At 38.3% G+C, this 20930-nt stretch overlaps 2 protein-coding genes and 1 long non-coding RNA gene across 8 annotated transcripts; 2 read left to right on the forward strand and 1 right to left on the reverse strand.

Annotated features, from left to right (window-relative positions):
* Window positions 1-1382: 1382 nt before the first annotated feature.
* Window positions 1383-4414, forward strand: LOC147757779 (uncharacterized). The gene is made up of 2 exons (XR_015322340.1): window positions 1383-1523; window positions 1821-4414. It is a non-coding gene; the product is annotated as an uncharacterized LOC147757779 (long non-coding RNA).
* A 204-nt stretch (window positions 4415-4618) lies between these two features.
* On the reverse strand, window positions 4619-12447 carry LOC111243823 (uncharacterized). 2 transcript variants are annotated; one of them, XM_022789981.2, is made up of 6 exons: window positions 12305-12447; window positions 11291-11464; window positions 9461-10986; window positions 8724-9135; window positions 7805-8379; window positions 4619-5313 (listed from the first exon to the last, which is right to left on the reverse strand). In XM_022789981.2, exons 2-6 carry the CDS (start codon window positions 11448-11450, stop codon window positions 4852-4854), a joined length of 3135 nt encoding a protein of 1044 aa, XP_022645716.2. In that variant the 5' UTR covers window positions 11451-11464; window positions 12305-12447; the 3' UTR covers window positions 4619-4851. The 2 variants fall into 2 exon arrangements, with proteins under 2 accessions (XP_022645716.2, XP_086837841.1); XM_086981715.1 differs by having other exon boundaries at window positions 11291-11476; window positions 12305-12370.
* Window positions 12448-12640: 193 nt separating this feature from the next.
* On the forward strand, window positions 12641-20787 carry LOC111243824 (uncharacterized). 5 transcript variants are annotated; one of them, XM_022789986.2, is made up of 17 exons: window positions 12641-12788; window positions 13827-13965; window positions 14102-14269; window positions 14485-14604; window positions 14933-15076; window positions 15220-15327; window positions 15488-15627; window positions 15989-16175; window positions 16314-16404; window positions 16872-16967; window positions 17188-17295; window positions 17770-17877; window positions 18258-18308; window positions 18853-18957; window positions 19531-19627; window positions 19899-20079; window positions 20546-20787. In XM_022789986.2, the coding sequence occupies exons 2-17, from the start codon at window positions 13894-13896 to the stop codon at window positions 20642-20644; spliced, it is 1875 nt and encodes a 624-aa protein (XP_022645721.1). In that variant the 5' UTR covers window positions 12641-12788; window positions 13827-13893; the 3' UTR covers window positions 20645-20787. The 5 variants fall into 5 exon arrangements, with proteins under 5 accessions (XP_022645721.1, XP_022645720.1, XP_086837842.1 ...); XM_022789985.2 differs by having other exon boundaries at window positions 12664-12898; XM_022789983.2 differs by having other exon boundaries at window positions 12665-13117.
* Window positions 20788-20930: the final 143 nt, after the last annotated feature.

Consider the following 20930-nt stretch of genomic DNA (forward strand, 5'->3'; position numbering starts at 1 on the left):
AGTAAATATAAATAACTAATGTGCCTATATAAATTAAATCGCCTGTATTGTGAGTTAAAGAAGCGCTTACGAGTAGAAATGGATTGAACTTTCTGCAAACTAATTTATACATGTTTTAGCTGCCTAAATTATAAGAAAATTGAACCTTTTTTTTAACTTATTAACTGGCTAATCTTGGTTCTTTTTTTACGTATGTTGCAATCTCTGCCCTCGTTAATAAGCGCACAGAACTGTAGTAGACATATAATAATAGAACACAGGTCGACAAATAGTATGTCATGATCTATTTGTAGCTAGTGGATTTCTGTCCAATAAAGTTCGCACAGAATAGATCCTTACCAGCTTAAAGCAATTATAATCACATCACCAAAAAATAAAATTCGGAAAATTTAGATCCTTAGGTACCCTTTACTAACGAAAAAACGTCGTAAACTCTGATAATGCCCATTTATTAAGCTCTATTGAAAAAGTAAATTGAAAGTAAATGAATTTAATGTCAAAACCATTCATGTTCCTGAATGTCAAATTTTACATAGGTATCTGTTTGAAACGCTTATTTAAGGGTTGGAACCTAGTACTGCATATATATTACTTTAGGAGTATTGTTTTTGATTTTCTAGCATACTTTAATAAACCTGAAACATATATCATTATCGTCATTTTTAATATACCCATAAAAAGCATTCTAAAGCGAAGAGATAGAAATCTCACATCGATCCTCAATCCATCGATCGACACGTGATCGTTCTCACAAATATAGGCAATTTTTACTTAAAGTTATTGGCATGCACCGTTTTGCAACTTATTCTAAATTAAACTAATAATTTTTTAAAAATGACGCATTAATCTTACCACCCGGATACTACGGGGAACACATATTAAACGGTAAAGTATGAGCGTTCTCGTCTTCTGTCCAATATCATCATGTAATGTCATCTTTATCTACATGACAAAATAAGAAGTTGCAAACCAATAACTGAGCTATACAATTTTTCAGTTAAAATAACTAGTTTCGAAGGGCAATGTTGGAACGGTGCCACGTGCCGAACAACTTTGTGGATTTTCTTCAGTGTGGCTGCATGTGGGGTAGTAGAATAGTAATTAAATGTGATAAAGCAATGAGGTCGCGGAGCAAAAGCCCGGCCTCGTGCGATCAAATCGATTACAATTAGAAAAACAATGTCGAATAATTCGACAGGCCATTGAGATAAGAGCTGATGTTTAATCTACTTTAATTTACTTATAATACTGGCAACTTAGAAATATAATAACAGAAATTGTAAACACATTTAGCATCGAAAATATTTGTTGTGTCAGAGTCGTGTTTTTCACATCTAACGCGTTTCCATAATAATATGCACATACAATCAGTGGACCTTATTCAACTTCGTGAGTAAAAAATAATTCACCTTTCAGCTTATTAACTGGGTCAATTCGAGCCCGTTTTGCGGTCGATTTCGGCCTTCTCTGCTTTCTTCTCTCAACTTCTGCGACCCAAAGGAGCGGCACAAAGTTGCTCACAGGTCAGATATTCGCTCATTTCTCTATAGCTCAACGTTAGTATAAATCCATTCTTGAACATGCCGGATACATTATAGCTGCCTACAAGCAAAACATGATAATATGGTTACATATGACAGTTAGGCATTTATTGTTTTTCTTTTTCTCATAGCTTCTACTAGCGTAATATTGCAACCTAATGCACCTATCCTTTCTTTTTAAAGAGGAAACACTTAATAGATTCTAGTTATTATTAAGATCTTATCACGGTGATGCAGTATCATTAACCGTACATTGATGTGCGTATTTCCTGTCTATAGAAAATTTGCGTACATTTCGAGCGCCTAAACTACGCGCGTTCGAACAACATGACGGCTCAATAGAGGAATCCGGCTGCTAAAGGGATGAATATGTATATTAGTTAGTTTGTGTCATTTAGTCCTGATGAACTAACTAGCCAGAATGAGCAAGCACATGAGCGTTGGGCATCCGGACTATGCAACAAGCTTTAATAATCATGCGACAATGTTCTGTTATTTCTGTGTGTTAACTTGCTGCACGTCGACAGGCTTCGGCCATTCGGTTAATCCTATCTCCTAAGTTGAACGGGTAGTTAATGTCGTAGCTGCACCGAAATATGGGTAAATGAAAAGATATCGCCAGTGATCCAAGTATTGAGCTCTAAAAAGCCAAAATTTTACTCTGGTTAGACTTGATTTACATAGGCATCTAAAATATTTCTATCTTAGATTTGATAGAGAACTGCATCGCCAAGTTTACTATAACATAATGTAATACAATTCGGAATCTACTTAGTTGATATGGACGAGGTCAATGAAGAGCAGCTCAGTTCTACTTCCAACATGGAACTATATTATTTTTCTTAATACTTGTTGCTAATGTTACGGAGTTATTTGTTTAGCGCCGACCACTTGCACTAACTGGTAACTTCTTTTAAGTTATAAGGCTTCTCGTATTGCCGATAAACGTTAGCGCCAAATAGAGAATGTTACATTATAATTCATTTTAAAGTGTCCTAATTATAGTTTTCCCGATAAACACAGAACTTGAAATTGCTAGTTCTGATATTTTAACCCTGACCTTTGTCAGTCTACCGGGCCTCAAACGATGTGAGGCTATCTTAACGATATCGGAAGCCTGTTAGCTATACAGATTTTCTATGGATAGGGTGCTTTTTCTCATACTACTTAAACGTTCATATCAAGATATAAGAAAAAAGCATAAGATCCGCGCTGAGTTACGTTACAGAGCTCTGTTCGAATAACGTTGCTTGTTTAGCTTAGTTAACTGATCTGCTGGATGTGAGCATGCGCCTGTCTAAGGCTTATGGAAATTTATGGTATTAAAACAGAAAGAGGATTTACATTAAATATTTTCTATCTTTGTTTGCTTCATAAATAATACTAGGCTAACACAATATATGCCAAATATTACTTTTCGAAATGCATTGCATCCTATGAAAAAGCCATGTACGATGGGTGCTGTGGTGTAGCCGACGTCTTGGTTAGGTCTAAATCCTAATCAGCCAGTAGGCACAAGGTAAACCTCTAAAACCATAAACTTCTGATGTTACTGAAGCGATACCGTGGTGGAAATGGCAATCGTGTCAAAGAACCCGGCAACGTTAGAATAAAGTTATCACGTGCACAACGATGAAAAAGAAAAGACAGAAATGCAACGGCGATACGGTATGAATATTAGATTAAAAATAAATCGTTAAAACTTCTTTGCAATAAAAATCTATGATAAGAAAATCTACCGAATAACCACAGGCGTGTTCGTAACCTTAGACATGCATGCAAAAAAAAAACTGAAATACAAGAAAAGACAAATTATTTGGCTATGTGTAAGCAATGAACTTGCGAATAAGCTTTGGGTATCAATCATTGGCATGCGCTACACAACAAGCTAGAAAAGAATTTTCGATGTTCCCGTGAGTTATTTTTAACCAGAGATTAGATATAATTTGTTGTGCAATAAAAAATGCCATTACTTATAAGGGGGCAGCACTGAAGATCGGGAAAAATTTAATTATGATACCATAGCATACCAATAGTCACATTTCCGATAATTTCCTTTACCGTTATTAATATCGAAAGAATTCGGTACAAGATAGACCTTAAAAAAGAAATTTTTATTAGAGCACTCGTTGATTTTCGGCAGAATGCTGATAAGAAATTAAGTTTGTCAAAATTTATACGTAATAGTACAACAAGAAATTTTTAACTAATTTCAAGAAAAATAACTTAATAAACCTATTCAATACACAGTAGTAGTAGACATCCAATATAGAAGATCAAAATATAGAAGATCAATTGAAGTTTGTTTTTAAGAAAAAGTGTAAAGTGAGGTTTTCTATCTGGAACCGCTATGTAAATTATATCGATCCAGCTCTCCTTTGTTACTGTTAGATTACAAAAAATCCCGTTTCAGAAAAATCTACTCTTTTATTGTTAGCTGGTTAATTTCGATGATAAATAGTTGTAAATATTTAAAACGAGTTTTTGCTTCGAAGACGGTGAAAAAGCTATCTTTATAATAATGTGTTATATATATATATATATATATATAATATATATATATATATAAATATATATATATATATATATATGAACATAACAGTTCTTACTTGTTCTGAATTAAAATTTTTCATCGAAAACAAAGGGTAGTCTACAATTTTTTTTTGCTGCCACTTGATAGACTTCGACAAACAGAATAAAAATACAAGATATGTTCCTACAGCAAAAATAACCCTCTTGGCGTCAAAGAAACAAAAGGCAGACTATAGAACCTTTTTTCCCCGGTTAACGGTGGGTATCAAAAATACCTTCAAAACATTTTCATGATTTTTGTGAACGAGTTTTTAATAAATGTTCATTTGAAGGTTTTAGCAGTGGATGAAGAATACTTTAGTTTATAATTTTTTTTGCGCAAGAAAAATGGTAAACTAATGTTTTTTACGCAAAATAAAGCATTCTTAACGTGTTTTGTTTTAATACCAGTCGATAGATAAGAACAGTATTAGAGTCACTCATTTTGTGATATTAATTCTGTAACGCTTTACGCGGTACTTGCACGTAGTAAAAAGCATCGAAGATACTTTAAAACCATACTACTAAATACGGCTTTATTTGCAAGTACTTGTGCAGTCAATATCACAGAGTCTCTTAATATGGTGTTTTTATTTACAGAAAAACGGCATATTAACATTGAAGTTCTCACCGCTTAGACTTCTATAATGCAATAGGCTCTTACAAAACCAACAGAAAGGGCGGGCAAACCGAACTAGAATGTTGTTAGTATTAAAATCTACTGCTTTTTGAATTTCATTTACTTTTTCCTGTTAGAGCGGGTGCGGTAAGGTGTCGGGAGCGGCGAGAGGTCCCTTATGGTACCGTCAAGGGTTTTGTCCAAGATATTTTCTTCGTCTCCTAACCTTAGTCGTCGTCGTGGCTTTTCTGATTTGGGGACACCCTTTATTATTAGAGTTCTGCTCGCAGAGTCATTATCGGCGTCGGTCACCGAAAGTGAGCGACGCCTTCTTGGCTTTTCGGTTTGAGGACAGTCGCGCAATACCCGGCGCTGCTGGTTGTCGAGTTTGTGTGTCAGAAACTCAATTTCAACTTCTAGAGCACGAGTTCTTTTAACCTCGTCGTCGAGTCGGCGTTTCTCTCCCTCGAGACAACGAACGCGGTCTCGGAACTCCCTACTCTCTTCCGATACTTTCTGCAGCTGTAACGCCAGTGCTTCAAATGACTCCGCCTTTTCTCGAAGTTGCTCCAACTCGTCATTCTGAAATGAGCAAAAAGTAACAATTTTATCAGTAATAATTTAACAATAAAGAATTGTTATTAAAACGCCTAAATGAATGTTTCGAGTTGACCTCAAAAACCTCGAATAAACAAACTGCGACAACATTGAATTCATTCAAGTATTTTGATATTGGTATTAATTATAATAATGTTACTTTTTAATGTTAAAAAGGACGTGTCCAAACACAAGTGCAAAGGCCCAATACTAGATGCGCAGCACACATTGATGGTGCCCAGCGAAGACAGTACGCTACGGCTTTGTTTGACGATAATGAAAATAGGCTGGCACGAAGGGGGTTGCGATAGCTCGCGCAAAACCCTACTTCAATGTTCCATTCGGCCCCTTCTCATGGTAAAAGGCATAATAAAAAAAAAAGAAAAAAAATTGTAAAGAAGGAAGATCGGGACAACGTCAAAGCTTGGCGTTGACTGGACGGTTGTCCGAACATACATGCCTGCGTGTATGCTACGTGTATGTTCAAACAACCGTAAACCGTACAGGCTTGTTAAGTGCTATGGGTAAACTTAGACTAAATTTAAATTAACCCTGGCGGCGAAAATACACGAGTCGACAAGGACGCAAGCTTGTTTGCGAAAACTCAAAATAAACCACGAGCAAATGTAGATAAAAACACCAGTCACATCAAGATTGCGTCACATGAATGCAATAACAGAAGAAATAGATAAAATCACGGTTGAGGGAGAAAAGGTAATAGCGAGCCATCTCTGAATCCAAAAATCACTTAGGTTCGATAAGCAGGTTCAATAAGCGGTCGAGGGTAAAAAGGCAAATCGCAAGTTATGACGTACCTAAAAAATATATGCCCTTTTCAATAAAAAATGGCCAATCGAAGCATGCAGCCACATTATGAAATTAGTTGCGAGAGAAAGGTAGTAAAACGAGTTACACGTTACTAGAAGATATAGTCGCAAAAAACATTGGTTGACGTAGAAATCCAGGACAAAGCAAAAAGTATTCGTCAGGGTCTGCGCACATAAGTAGCAAAGGAAAGGGTTTACATTAATACATAGATCGCAGATAGGCGACAGAATTGAAACAAGCGTAAGTATATATGGGAATGAAAAGATTTTACGGGTTAAGGTGAAGGGAGAAGCTCGAATTTCCTCCTAGCATAGTAGTTCCTATAATACTATATAAGAGCTAACCGACTTACGAGGTGACGATGGTCCCTCTCCTCCGAAAAAACCCATTAGTATCAAGATACTGGTAGAACAATGATACAGCACAGTCTAAAAATTGAGCGAATGAGACGATAAACTGTAACGAAAGCGTACGAGAATTAAAGAGCAAGAAAAAACAAAACCGGCCCTATTGGAATACAGGTTTTTGCATGAACACGTATAAATGTATGAAGTTTTTGAAAAAATTGAGGAAGGCCTCTCAAGTACCCTCATAAGTTAGCCAGACGCAAAATAGTGAAGTAGAAATAAAGAGAATAACTGATCAACTAGTTAAGTTAAGGACAAGCAGGAAACAAAATACTTTGCCGAGCCATGTGGACAAGCAGGAAACAAAATACTTTGCCGAGCCATGTTGAGACTGAAAAACGAATTACGGAAACTACCAGGCCCTTAAAGGATATTTCAAGCAGTGCGTAGAAATCGTAGGAAAATTGATTAATATTCACGAGGCACAAAGAGTATAGAGTGTCCGGTCAGGCAAAAATTCCTTGGGTGTTTGGTAGGTCCAACAAAATTTTCGGTACAATAAAAAAAAATTCAGGATAGCCCTTATCCCTAAAAGTTGTCAAATCGTACGCAGTTAATACTCTGCTAAGGTCTTCGAAGGTATAATGAAGCTACATGTAAAAGAAAAACGGTATTTGGAGATTAATATAATTTGTCGGAAAACCGCCCAGTACTTAGAGCAATCGAGCTGATTTTCAGAAAAGCAGAGCAAATCAGAAAAACAACGACGAAGGACAGCTCTTTTCTGACAGTAATGCTGGACGTGAAAAGTTAATTGAACAGGCATCCATGTAAGCTTTTTCTTCGGTGCCCATGGAATAGAAATGTTCCGATATACTTTGCCATAATAATTTTCAGCTATCTAAATCCCGTATCATCTGCCACGTGATTCCCTACAATGGTCGGCGTCCTGCGGGGGTCTTGTTTTGAAGCACTGCCTACAATGGCTTTGTCCAACTAAAATACCTTGCATGAAACGCTGCGTGAGGTCGCAATATGAATGCGGTACTACAAAAAACGAAGCTCTTTTACTCCTATGTAGGGAGTACCTAAAATATTAATGCAAGGGGCAGAGACCATTCGTGTAGTTAGAACGGATGAGTAGTTAAGTTGGACGAAGCGATTCAAAAATTACTAGATGCCTGACTACTGCCCGTTGGAGAGCTTCACACTCTGGGACTCGACCAATCATGCAAAGCCGATAGCAAAAAATACTCTTCAAATATCTCTTCCCCCACAAAAGAAGGACTTAAAGCACTAACCTGTGCCTGTCTTATGGCGGCCGCTTTAGCCAACTCTTCTTGCTGCTGATTTAGTCTCTCGCGCAAATCTCGTATTTCTTCTAAAGCGTTCACGTGCTGCTGGTCGGCTGCCCTAGATCTTCTCAATTCACGAAGCCTGACTGTAACCTGTGCTTCACGGTCGGCGAGCTCTTGTTCTCGCTCAGAAACCGCTTCTAACTCTTCTTGCATGGTTACCATGTCCGCCCGCGCGGATATCAGTGACTCGCGTGCTGCCTTCAGTTGACTTTCTAGAGTAACTATCTGTTCGGAAAGCAAGGCCTTTTCTGCATTTATTTCTTGCAGCAGTGAAATTTCGCCACTTTTCGATGCCACTTGTTCTTCTAAACGCTCAACAACCTTTTGCAATGAACTGAGCTTCTGCAAAGCCAGGTCTTCCTTCAGGGCAGATTCTTCTAGGTCCTTATCTTTCTCACGAAGCTCGGCTTTAAGGGATTCCAGTTCAGCTTGTAGGTTATCGATTTGTATGCGTGTATCTACTATAAAACACTCGTGATTCTCCTCGGCATTCTGTGCAGCTCTCTTCAATTCGGCAACTGCAATCACATAAAACATTGTAACCAGTTGCCCTTAAAATTCATAAAAATAAATCTAATTGTCCACTATTTGTCCATTGTTGGTTTGTATAGTAACTACGTGCTATACTACGTTATCCACTGATAGGGAGTATAATTGCTAGCACGACTCGACAGATAACGTCAGTTTATTTTCTGTTTCGCTTAAGGTTTTTTAGTGTTAATGAACCGTATTAAACTAGCACTTCGCGATATACTGCAAACTAACTCGGATTGTACTATAAGCGATCATATATTGATAGGCCGAATTTAGAATATTACACGAATCCCGAAGTTCTCTCTGAAGTTCTATCAATATCACTCACCCTGGTCAACCAGCGTCTCCCTATCAGTCAACTCGGCTTGAAGGGTTCTGGTCTGGTCCATGAGCTGTTCGTTGAGGGATGCTTGCTCTTTTAGGGCCTTTTTGGAGTCTTTCGCGTCGTTCTCAGCGATTTCCCGCGCTTGTTCCAACTCAACTAACTCCCGACGTAAGCATGCTCCATCCTCAACTGCTTGGTTGAGGTTTTTCCTCATTGCGCGAAGTTCGTCGTCTTTTTCGTGCAGTTTGTTCTGCCAATAGCTAATGGTGTTTTCGGGTCGTGGCTGTTCTTCGTCGCGGTCGTCACAGCCGTCGGCTGGAGGGAATTCCGGTAAGTAGCCAAAGCGGTCGCGGAACATGTACAGTTCGGGCCATAATTTTTCCTTCAAGTATTCACTTGTTTTTGCGTACCCTTCCTAATTCACAGTACATGCAGTCCATAAACAAGTTTAGTGGCCATAGTATAGAGATTTTTTAAAACTTATGGTCAAAAAGCTAGCGTTGACACACACGGTTGCTTTAACAAAACTTCGTACACCGATCAGAACGATGGAAACCACATCATCAGTATTGTTGAAGAATTACGTAAGCTGCTAATATCGTGAACGGGGAAACTTCTTCAATAAGGATACTGCTTTTCGTATAAGGAGTGACCCAGAAAACATGACAAACATAAATGAGAGAAATTAAATAAATAGAAACGACAATTTGTACACAATACAAACTACGTAATTTACTTACCCTATACTTCATGTATTTCTCTTTGTAGATTTGAATCTGCTCCTCGAGTTCTCCTACTGTTACCTCCTGGTCCTCCTCATACATTTCTCGAAGCGCTGCCTTCTCCTTGAGGAACTTATCCCGTTGTTCTTTCATTCTGTCCTGGTACATGAAGTGAATATTTTCCTTTGCCTCGTCCTCTTGTTTAAGGCGTTCCTTTAGTCGCATTATCTCCTCTTCGTTTGAGACAAGCATTTTTTCCGCCCGTAAAATATCCCGAGCCATGTCATTGAAATAGGACGCCTTCACCTCGATGTAAGATACACCCTGACGCACTAGTTTACGATGTACTGCATCTTGCCAGGACTCGACCTCCGTATCGTCGACTGATCCGACCTTCAATGGACTGTTGTCCACGCATCCCTGAGTTAGTCGGCGAAGCTGCCTCAATCGCTCGAGAGGACGATCCGAAAACTGGACGATTTCAGAAGCAATGGCCGAGAATCGGATTGTGTCCATGGTTTCGTCCTGGAGGTAGATATGCGGGTTTATACATATAATAAGGCTTACGTATCCACCAAGTGTGAAGAACGGATTTAGCATCCGTGTCAACTTTGAATCTCGGAAGGGTGCCGAGATGCCCTTGTCTTTTTTGCGTAACGCTTCGAGACAGCGGCCGAGTACAAGCAAGGAGCCATTAATTGCACTCGCTTGCCTCAAAATGACGCCCGTCGTACCGGTTTTACTCTGTCTCTCACTACCGGCTAAATCGCTAATGACAAACTGGTTTACTAGTGGTTCAGCTAAAGCGAGACCCCAATGCACCATCTTAACAGTGAATACCATATGCGAACGGGACGACGCGTCGTTCAACTTGGTTGATGCCTTAGCAAGGTTTTGCTTTGCTATCTGCAGAAGCCCGAAGGCCTCAGCAGCTGAATTAACAGGTAGTTGTATAAGGTCTTTCACAAAAGTTTGTCCCTTAGTGTCCTGTCCGACCATCAACCCCTTACGTTTGTTCCTTGAAGCTACATCCAGTAGGTCGCTAATAATTTCATTGTAAATCTCATATACAGAGATCCACACGGAGCATGAGTCCGCTCCATTGATAGTAGTGTTCGTGGGCGATTCAGATGCATCGCGTGTCATGTTAGCAAACGCATACTGATCGAAACCGATAGGGCCGCCTTTTCCTTTTGTCAAAAGTGAGCTCTTAATGCGCTCCAATTCCTCGATCTCTGCCGACGTGAGCTCCTGTGCGGCTTCAAAAAGTTTCGGCTTGTAAGTGGGCACCGACCTCTTTATTTTTGATTTGTAAGATCCAAAAATCTTTTCCAGTGTACGGGGCACAACGCCGGGATCTGAACGCTCACCCATGATGGTATAGGTTTTACCCGACGATGTCACACCATACGCGAAAGTCATCACATTAGCACCGTCAAGAAACTTGTCCACTAAGGACGCTGTGGTTACGTTGAAAACCTCCTCCTGAGTAACCGTCCCAGAAAAAATGTGCGTAAACGTGGCTTTCTTATTTGCTCGCCCGGCTTTAACAACGAAAAAAAAATTGGCAAATATGACACGCATTTAATATAAAGTAATATAAACAGTAACAATTTCTATGAAATTTTTCACACAGTTACGGAGAGCATTGGGGTGCATTACCTCATCTTTTCACACTTCTGAGATGTAGAAATGGACGAGGAATGTCTACACAGCAACAGAGGATACCCTTTAGTATGGACTTTCTACATGCCCCCTTGATAACTGCACCGATTATATTTTACAATATAGAAGTTTCACATCATAAATATATTAAATAAAAATTTCCCAATGAAAAACTTTCATTACCATGGTTGGTCTCGACTGTCGTTGCATCGATCACTTTGATTGAAAGGTCTTCCTCTTGAATCGGTTTGATTCGCAAATAAACGGGTAGGCTTTCCCGTTCTTTGTCAGCCGCACCGAAATCTATTCGACGCGGGGCTTCGACGAGCGACGACGAATCCATAGTTGCTCTTTCACCTGTGAAAGACACTATTTCGTTATTAATTCTTCAGCTCCGTTATGTATTAATGGAATTATATTAACAGGTTGCTATAAACGCTTTCACGTTAAGTCTTCTCATTAGAAACATAGACCTTACTATTCCTGCGAACATACATTATTTCTAGGGCTCTAACCATCATAAGCCATTTCCTACTGATACAGCATGCAATTAGCTTTTGTGTTCAACAGCTTGCTAAGAAATGCCGGTGCCTCATGAGAAACGTTTGTCCCTAGAAAAAGACATTCCATACAAATTCCGTCAAATAATTGATGTGCGACTTCTATAACTTCACACTAATTAGAACAAACACCTCGATACTATGATACCTGCATGAACATATGGCGTTCCCATAAGAAACACGTTATTATTAAAAGCCCCTAGAGATAAGACACTGGCTTATTTATAACAATTACACAGTACATTTAAAAATGCGTAATTAAATACAATATTAAAACAGGGCGGACTTAAAACGACGTTTTTTTGTTGCATGATTCCCTTACTTTCAGTCCTTTACTTCTATTATATAGGATAAATACTGTCTTTATGTGTAGAGCATTTTATCTAATTATGTATGATTAAAGTTGATCAAATAATATAAAGGTGCAAGTTCAATTAGGATATCAACGGAAATGGGTTACTTCCACATGGCTTGAAGCAACGGCTTTTGGCAAAGAAAGACAATGCTCATTTGGCTTCAACGGTTACGCATATTAAGACATAATATTAGCGTTGTTGGTAACATTCATGCCAGCGATGCGAATCTATAAAAAAACTGCTGATATTATAACTCAAAAAAAGTCAACAACAAAACTTACAATGGGACTCAATCAAATTCAACAGTATAGCACCTTAAAATTCGGCCACTGTGAATGAGAAAGCAACGGATAGTTTCGCGCGTTTAAATAGCGGCCATCTTGAGTCAAGCTTAGCGAGAGCGTCGTACTTCCGGGTGTAAGTTCGCAGTTAACATGATCTAGAAGACCATATTCTAGATGGGTTATTTTAGAATCATTATCGAAACATAGTCGAACGCAGAATTCAGTTTCGTATATAAAAATTTGACCGATAATGTAAATAAATAACGATGTTTTCTTTGCTTTCATCATTCATCGTAGTGTACTTCCGGGTGTAGCCAGAGCACTATGCCCGATTTCCTCTTTGGCGGTCAGGTGAATTTTTTCGATCAGTGACAGCGAGAAAACAACATTCCAAAAAGATTATTGACAATCTGAATGTATGTTTAGTTTGTATAGGCTTTTCGGATACACCAAAAAAATTCTACCATCAGGGAATATCTACGTAAGGTTTAGTTTAACAAGATTATCAAGTGTAAAATGTGTCTTTAAGCCGCTTAGAGAACGAAGATTACGAGTCATTGAAACATTTGATTGCCTGCACCGCAGCTACCGGTACTTTGAAGTTGTAGAACGGAATTGCATTTTGTGGCCCCCATTTCTATCCCTATCTCGAAGTTTTTAACTGAGAGTCAACTCAGAGTTCACCCGCCATAAAACTATCTTGAGTGTCGAACAAATTGCTGGATGGCTAGTACTCAGTTCGTAGACAATGTGCTTAGTTTGATTGTATTGAAGAAAGGTTTCTTGAATGAATAAAAACGGCTGATTATAGTAAGTATAATATTTACAACGCATTTATTTGGTCACATCGATACAATATTTTAACTGCCTCGCTACTTGGAGCGCAGAGCGGCCAACCCTCATTACGCCTCAGGCATTAGTGGCCGTTGTGGAAAAATCAGCGCTTAGAAGATTCAGGATTTAAAGAGATTGAAGTGATACCGATATCTGGAATCATTTAAACTCGAAGTCAAACTGCCGTGGATATAATTCTGATACACATTAATCAGCTGCCAAAACCGGGCCGTAAATCACATATGTTCGTAGTATCGCTGTCAAGAACGATAAAATTATAATGAGTAGGTTTATATGACTCCTGACTTTTCGTCTTTTAAAATTCTTTATCTATGAATTCAAGACGTTCAGGATAAAAGAGTTTTTTTTACTCTACCAAAGCGTTGGTTGGCCAAGTTTTTGTTAGAAGTCGTAGATACATAGCACATTTAATCCACAACAAAAATCGAATATTATAATTTTGTGTCGTTAGTTTGAAGGTTTCGCATGAAAAGAAATCGCCTATAGCTACGTCTTCAAACTGTCATACATTCGTTTTTAGCCAAATAGTATTTTATAAGCCTCCCGTGTGTTCGGAAGCGTGACTATCAGAAACCGTCACGAACTTAGCGTGGAACACAAACTTGTCTTCTGTTGTAAGTAGATTTGTTCCTCAGGTGACTTCTTCTTCTTTAAATTATTTCAGTATTTCCACCGTTGTGTGAAATCTAGGATTTTATTCAACTTACGGGTGGGAATTTCGTAAGTCCATAATGGACTCAGTTCTGTTGGTGTCAGATAAGCTGAGTCTGTTCACGAGAGCTTCGGATGGCCGTTTTAATCAGGTAATAATTAGCTAGAGGAACCCAGCCAACTGATTCGATTATAATATAGATATGGTAAATTTAGTCTATTTTTCATCTACATTCCTATTGCAATACTTCTTTGACGCTAGATTGTTCTTTCCGTTACTTCTGCTAGGTTTCCACAATCCGGCCTCGCGACCCGGCGCAGCTGAAAGATGTTCAGCTATCACCAGATGGTCGCCAGTTGATGGCAATCAGTTCGAATCCAGATCACGGAATTTGTTTCGCTTGTCTCACCAAAATTCAAGACCGATGGCTTTATTATGACTACTTCCCTTCTGAGGTAAACACATGTTTCTGCTTGAAGGGGCATTTACTGATTTGTAGAGCGAGGTGTTTATCTAATTGAGAGTTGTTATATCCGGGTTCACTCGCTATTTGTATCCAGTTATATGTATGCCATCACGAAAATTCCGATAGCATTGCAGACGACCAAGATCGCTAATTGTTAAACTGAAATGAATATGGTAAATAAATGTAATACCATTTGTTTTTCAGTTCCGTGTGACCTGTGGAGTATTTTCACCTACTCGAAATCACATAGTATATTTTGGTACAGCAACAGGAGGTATTATTGAATTTGATCTCAAGGTTAAAGGCTTCAACATTCTTACCAAGGTATGGTCCATCTCAAAATTGGCACTAATGGGAACTTAGATTGAATCAGCTGTTGCGGAAGCAATATCAGTCGGAAAGTCAAATTTATGGTACTAATTGTTTCATCGATACAATTTCGAGAGCCACTACAATTATGCCCAACTTTTTCACTTCACTTAGAATTTATTAGGTTTTTGCTGGGATAACACGAGGTAGAGGTAACGTTTAGCGAACTAAGTTGCCATATTGCATTTACTATACCATAACCCAGGCATTAATTTTTCTAGATCTATATTCTATGGTATTATGTTTGAACCTTAGTCTCAATATATTTAGATTACGTTCTTAGGGCCGCAATGAGGTCGGTCCTCCGGCAACTTCGATTGACGTCAATGCCATGGGCAGTCACGTGGCGGTTGCAATCGGAGGTTCCCTTCTTGTGCATAGCATAAGAAATAAGGTCGACACAGTTATCGAATACGATGCTTCAAAGGTAATTCGAGTTCTCCTTTTCAATTCTTTTAAAATCTTACATGGGGTTACATATTACGCATGCAGAGTTACGCAAATATTCTCCCAGGCGATCTTAGCCTCATGCTTGGATTTAAGTGAGTTCCTCATTTTCTTTAATTTCAGAATGCGCAAGTTCTTCTACGATTTCATCCGACACAGCAATTTTGCCTTGGCATTTTTTCATCAGCCGAAGGCGCAGCTGTCCTTGAATTCTCGACAGGCACCATACAGGTAATCCGGCCCTTCTCTTTATTTAATATACATAACTGGAAGAGAGTTTTCACATTGAGGGATCAAGCTGAACTCATGTCTAGTAGTAATACCCGCGAATCCTTAGTTTTTAAAATGGAGCGTACTTACTTGTTTGGATTGGGTAATTGTTAAATTTTAGCCGCCACCATCTTCAGTCCGTTGGCGAGCGCCACCTGGCGAAGAGCACATCTGTGAACCGTTAACATTGCTTTGGGCCGGAACCTCAGGTCTAATAACCGTTGCTGTAGATCGAAGGGTTGTTCAGTATTCAGCCAAAGGGTAGGAAACTCTTTTCAGATGAAGTGTTAGCACCTATACATAACGTGCTTTGAGTAAAATACAATAAAGAGCTTATAAATAAGCTCTTTATTGTATTTTACTTATCGGTTTGAGGTAGGAAAAACGGTCTTAAATTTTATGTATTGTATGAAAACGACTGTTTTTTTTTAACAAATATAAACAATGCGAGGTTGAAATGACACTGCACTTACTACAAAAGAATATTCGGAAAAGAGATATTTTATGGACGTCCGAAAGACGCGTCTAAACGTAGCATAACGCTCTTTTTTTTTTATTAAGTTTTTTAAAGTTGTTTTACTCTTCTCTAATCGTATTATTGTGCACGTGTTTGTTGAGGCAGGTGTGGTCAACTCTACCGACATGACAAACGCGTCACGAGTGCAGGAATATTACGCGAAGGTGCTGAGCTTCTACTAGGCTTAGCCGACGGACTTGCTTGTCTAGATATTCGCCGACGACAACTGTTATGGACCAAAGATACTATATTTTCGAGGCCGGTCGAAATGATAAGTCGAGCCAAACACCATGTGCGCAATGTTTTATATCTATAATATTTCACGTACAGGTTTTTTCACCATTTTGATAACACTGCTTGATCGTTTCTTCGTCTTAGTAATTGGCCTGTCTATCGTAGCATACGGTAAGAACAAAGTTTTTGTTTTCAGCTGCCGGTATCTAGGGAATCATCAGGAGTTGAGTGCATGTATCCGCAATTGGAACCCTATAATCTAGAAACACGATCTAAAAGTGTGAGCGGTATGTAAGCTTGAAAATATTTAAAGAATAAATTCCAATAATTGACCCACGCCGTTTTTATTCAGGGAACCTGAAATTGTAGCTGTTTCATGTGCATTATTTAAAATATAATCCCCCTTCAGCAGAGATTTAGAACACCTCTCAGCTAGTCTGAATGTCCGATGTATGAAGACACTTCCCTAATTCGCATGGTTATTGAGTTACTGCTTTCCGCATAGCCAGTGGACCGAATCCAATCGCATAATTAGCCGAGAACGTTTTCGAAAACATTTTAGGGCATTGTGGTTGCACATACTAGTCCAGTTTTTTTTTAATTCCTTCACAATACAATTGAGATGGCCTTGGATTTATTCACTTTTAGTAGTAAATTTAACGAAAGAAAAATGTGATTTGTTAAAGCTGAGACGATAAAACCTGAAACAAAGTGCCGCTTTTTACATTTTTTTAATGGTAATTGGGACACACAGCGAGAACGGGACTTGCTCTCAAAGTCGATGACGTTGCGCAATGTGTTATCTCACCAGTACGAGGGGACGAGGTTCGTATCGGCCAGATAAAACTAGGTAAGAAAGTAGAAATATTATAACTTCTAATGCAGTTGTCGTGGTTTTTGTCGATTTAGGCGTTTTAATCACTTATACCGATTAAGTGAGATATCAACCGTAATGCTCAATACTAATGCCAAAACCGAAATAGAAAATTCGTATCGTTAGTTTTGTTTTTTCACTATTGGTGTTGTCTTATTTAATTAAAGACCGCACCATCTTCTAATGGGGCTTTCAGATGATCAGAGGAAAAGCTCGTTAAGCACCCTAATTTCTCCACCACGAGGCTATACTGGGGGGTCGAGGAAACAGTTAGCCCGTGCAGTCGAGGGCGCAGTTGCCGAAGGTTAGCGATCTTGCCGTGTTAAGGGCCATACACTCATTTATATCCGACCAAAAGAACACCTAGAGGCCTAATTAGTAATTCATAATGGGTCATGTTTTCCTTTGGAAACATGGCATACCTATTATGTAATTGGCTTAAAAACCGTAAACACATTTTTTCCATTTGATACTAAACCAAGAGGCTGATTCAGACATCTTAGAATGTGGTCAATAGTTCTAGTTTCTGGCGGATATGTTATATTGCAGATGTAAAGATCACCGAATTTTGTCAAATCATTTTTGTAAGAATTGTTTTTAGAAGATCTGAGCGCTTTCGATGACAACGTTCAGATACCATATAGCGCTGCATTTGTGTTTATGGCTTAGCTTTCATTCTTCTCAGAATTCACTTATTTTCACGGGTTCCGTCGCTTTCGATATACACACATATTATCCTTTTGGATATTTATTAATAAATTTTCTATTGGCCCTTCAGACGTGCTTAGAACGAACTCACTAAGTGCTTGGATTTCTCCACCGCGGGACTGTGTAGATCTGAAAAAGCTTTCATCCCAAACTACGGATTTCACCGAATTTAGAGACAGTAAGCAAAAATTACTCCGTAATAATTCTCCGTCATAAACAAGCTAATAATATAGAAATACACCGTCAAACTACCCAGCTGATTTTCGGTCTTACTGGATTGTCTTGTGTTTAAAACAGAAATATATGTACAGTACCTTGTTCGGCTCTGGTATGACGTCCTTAATTTTTATTCAGCTAAACTAGTAACCGTATTGGAAACTGAGTCTGCTACACCATTATCGGTATCGTCGCGACGACAATACGTGGCGTGGTGTTTGATGCAGGCTGCACTGAAGAAAAGGACAAGCTTACCATGACTTAAAACTTTGGCAAGACGAACATGTAAAATTATTATGTAATCACATATGTATCTCTATTTTTGTCTTTATATTTTCTAAGAGATGCAGACTTCGGAGAACAATCACGTCTTGCAGTCAACAATCATAAGCGGTATGTCAATAGCATTTTTTACGTGACGCCCTCACAGTTGAAAGCTGTACTTGATGACATTAAATATATAATAGAACTGTGGATATAAACAAAGGAGAAAAATGAAGACTCAGATAAACAAGAAAGTGACCTTTTCAGCTAACGAGGTATAAGGAAGCTAGCGATTTAAATAGTTTGCGAATGTTGAAAACACCATAGACTCCCTTCAGACAAAAAAGTGAAATAATAATTAGCAATTGTTTGACTGACTTAAGTTAGATATATCTTTTATATCAAGAATGAAAGGTTAACATTAAACTTTATCTTTTCAATAGGCATATTAACAGTAGTTTTCTGTTTCGATTATTACTTAAATTCTATAGACTAAATGAGTAGTGCAACTTTGTCTTACTTTCATTCTATGAACATAAATTGTAGAGATTTACTGTGAATTAAATTAAAAAAATAGTCAAAAAAAGAAGATAAGTTTTGCGCCACGTAATCGGCTGCTGAAATATTTTTTTTTTTTTATTTATTTATTTGCTTATTGACACTGGCTTACCAGATTATGACAGGTTTCACAAGGATCTTATCGACATTGGATTGGACAGTTCTTCGCCTACAAAAAGTGAACGTCCGCCATTATCACTTAAGCAAATGATGGGATCGGGTAAGTTGTCCAGTCAATGATTCGATTAATATATATGCGGCATTTCGTCATTGTTGTGCATTACTTGAATAATAGTATTTAAAGAAAAAACAAACCTAAAAAAAGATAAAAAAAAAATTACACCACTCACGCTTTGGCCGGGCGAAACCATCCAACAATATAGTAGTTACTCTAATTGCGTTGCTGGCCAAACCAGGTTAAGAAACAAAAATGGTTTAAACACATCGCAAAATAGCACTTTGTCAGCTGTTTTGGACATTATGTATGATACTAAGGTGGACATCACTTTTATTTATTTAATGGTAGCGATTTCCTTACGTCATTCAGACGATTGGATTGGTGCTGCAGCGTTGGTATTGAGGAAGTCGCTATTAAATATCTTCCACGCGTATCGAAATTTTCTTATTAGCAGCCTTGTACAGGTTTTCCCTCACAATAGTTAATTCGCACTTCCACCAGTCTCTATGGCAGAAGTTTAGATTTAGGGTATTTCTTCTTTATTACATAATTCAAGACTGATTTAGTACATCATCATCACCATCACTGACTAAGAAAGCACTTCCTTCTTATCAGGTGTACAGAGTAAGGCGCCAGTCAGTGTCTCCAGGGCGAAAAACATCTTTTGTAACGTCGATGCGTCACGTTCCTTATCAAAGAACGACTCTGACGGGTACGCATTACTATTCCATATCTCCTTTTTCGTACCAGTTATTGATGAACCATTATTTCATTTGTCTTTTTAAATGTTCAAGACGTATTGGTTGCCTTCTTGAAAACACGGATGAAGTTGCTTGAATATTCGCTGTCAGCTTTTCATGCTGTCTACGTCAGCAGAAAACGGTATTCCTTGTTTGCTCCTTTCAGTCAGATTAAATTTTAATTTTATTGCGATATTTACTTTCAATTAAGGTGCACTACTAATATTACTATAATTTATACAGTTCTTTGGCGGCCTCAATTGTACAGCAGAACAAGCTTTTACAGCGTTTAGTCGAGAGCTCTGAAAGACTTGAGAATACCATGGAGAAGGTCCTCGAGGAGGTGCGGTATCAAGGTTGTACAACACGAAACCTCGTCGAGCACAGCCTAAACCTTGACAAGGCTTACCATCGAGAAACGACGGTAAGGTTAGAAGAAAGAAAATTTTGGCTTAACTTTCTAGGAGCCTGTAAGAACCTCCACAACCACACTTAAACTTTTTTAAGTACGAGGTGTATGGTATACAAGAAGACCTCGCTGGGATTTTGGACTCGCTTTGGGTTCTGCATTTAGGATTTTGAAATATTTTGCAAGCGTCGTTTCTAGGCTATGTTTATATACGAATATTCAGATTACACGAGTCTTTCAAGGTGTATTTTTAGCACAGCATAGTCTGTTTGATGCTAAAATAATTACGGTCCCCTATGTTCGCAAGAAAAATTAGCAATTTTAATGTAGCCTAAGTGAACGAATTCCATAAGAATGGGAGTCGCAGTGTAATCGAGCAGGAATATCTCTATTCTTCTTAATCATTGTTTCTGTTTTTTTTTTAATAAAATGGAATATAAAAATTAAAATACTTACCTCAAGAAATCTACGTGATGTTTAGGGAATTCTCACTATGATGTATGACGCTCAACAGGACCAGTGGCTGGACGTCGTAAACGAAGCGAAAGCCTACGTTGGCCAAAAGCCAGCTTACATGTAATATACTTGATCAGTATATAGTCGGCTCCGTTATGCATGAAGGCTTTGGCAGTGCAAACCGACAATTTGTCTATATACAATTTTTTTTTTGATTTTTTATTGCAGCATCTGTTAGCACAAATAAAATCAAACAAACCAAATCAAGGGAGAAGTAATTTTTTATATATATATATACTGATTTGTACACGTAAATAATCTCGAAGTGATAAGCTTATAATGCAGTTTTTTTTTAGCACAGCTTTGTCTTCTCTGGAACTTAAATTGAAAAACATTAAGGTTGAATTTTT

This window comes from Varroa destructor, unplaced genomic scaffold (genome assembly GCF_002443255.2).
Source record: "Varroa destructor unplaced genomic scaffold, Vdes_3.0 BEIS01000002.1, whole genome shotgun sequence".
Taxonomy (NCBI): domain Eukaryota; kingdom Metazoa; phylum Arthropoda; class Arachnida; order Mesostigmata; family Varroidae; genus Varroa; species Varroa destructor.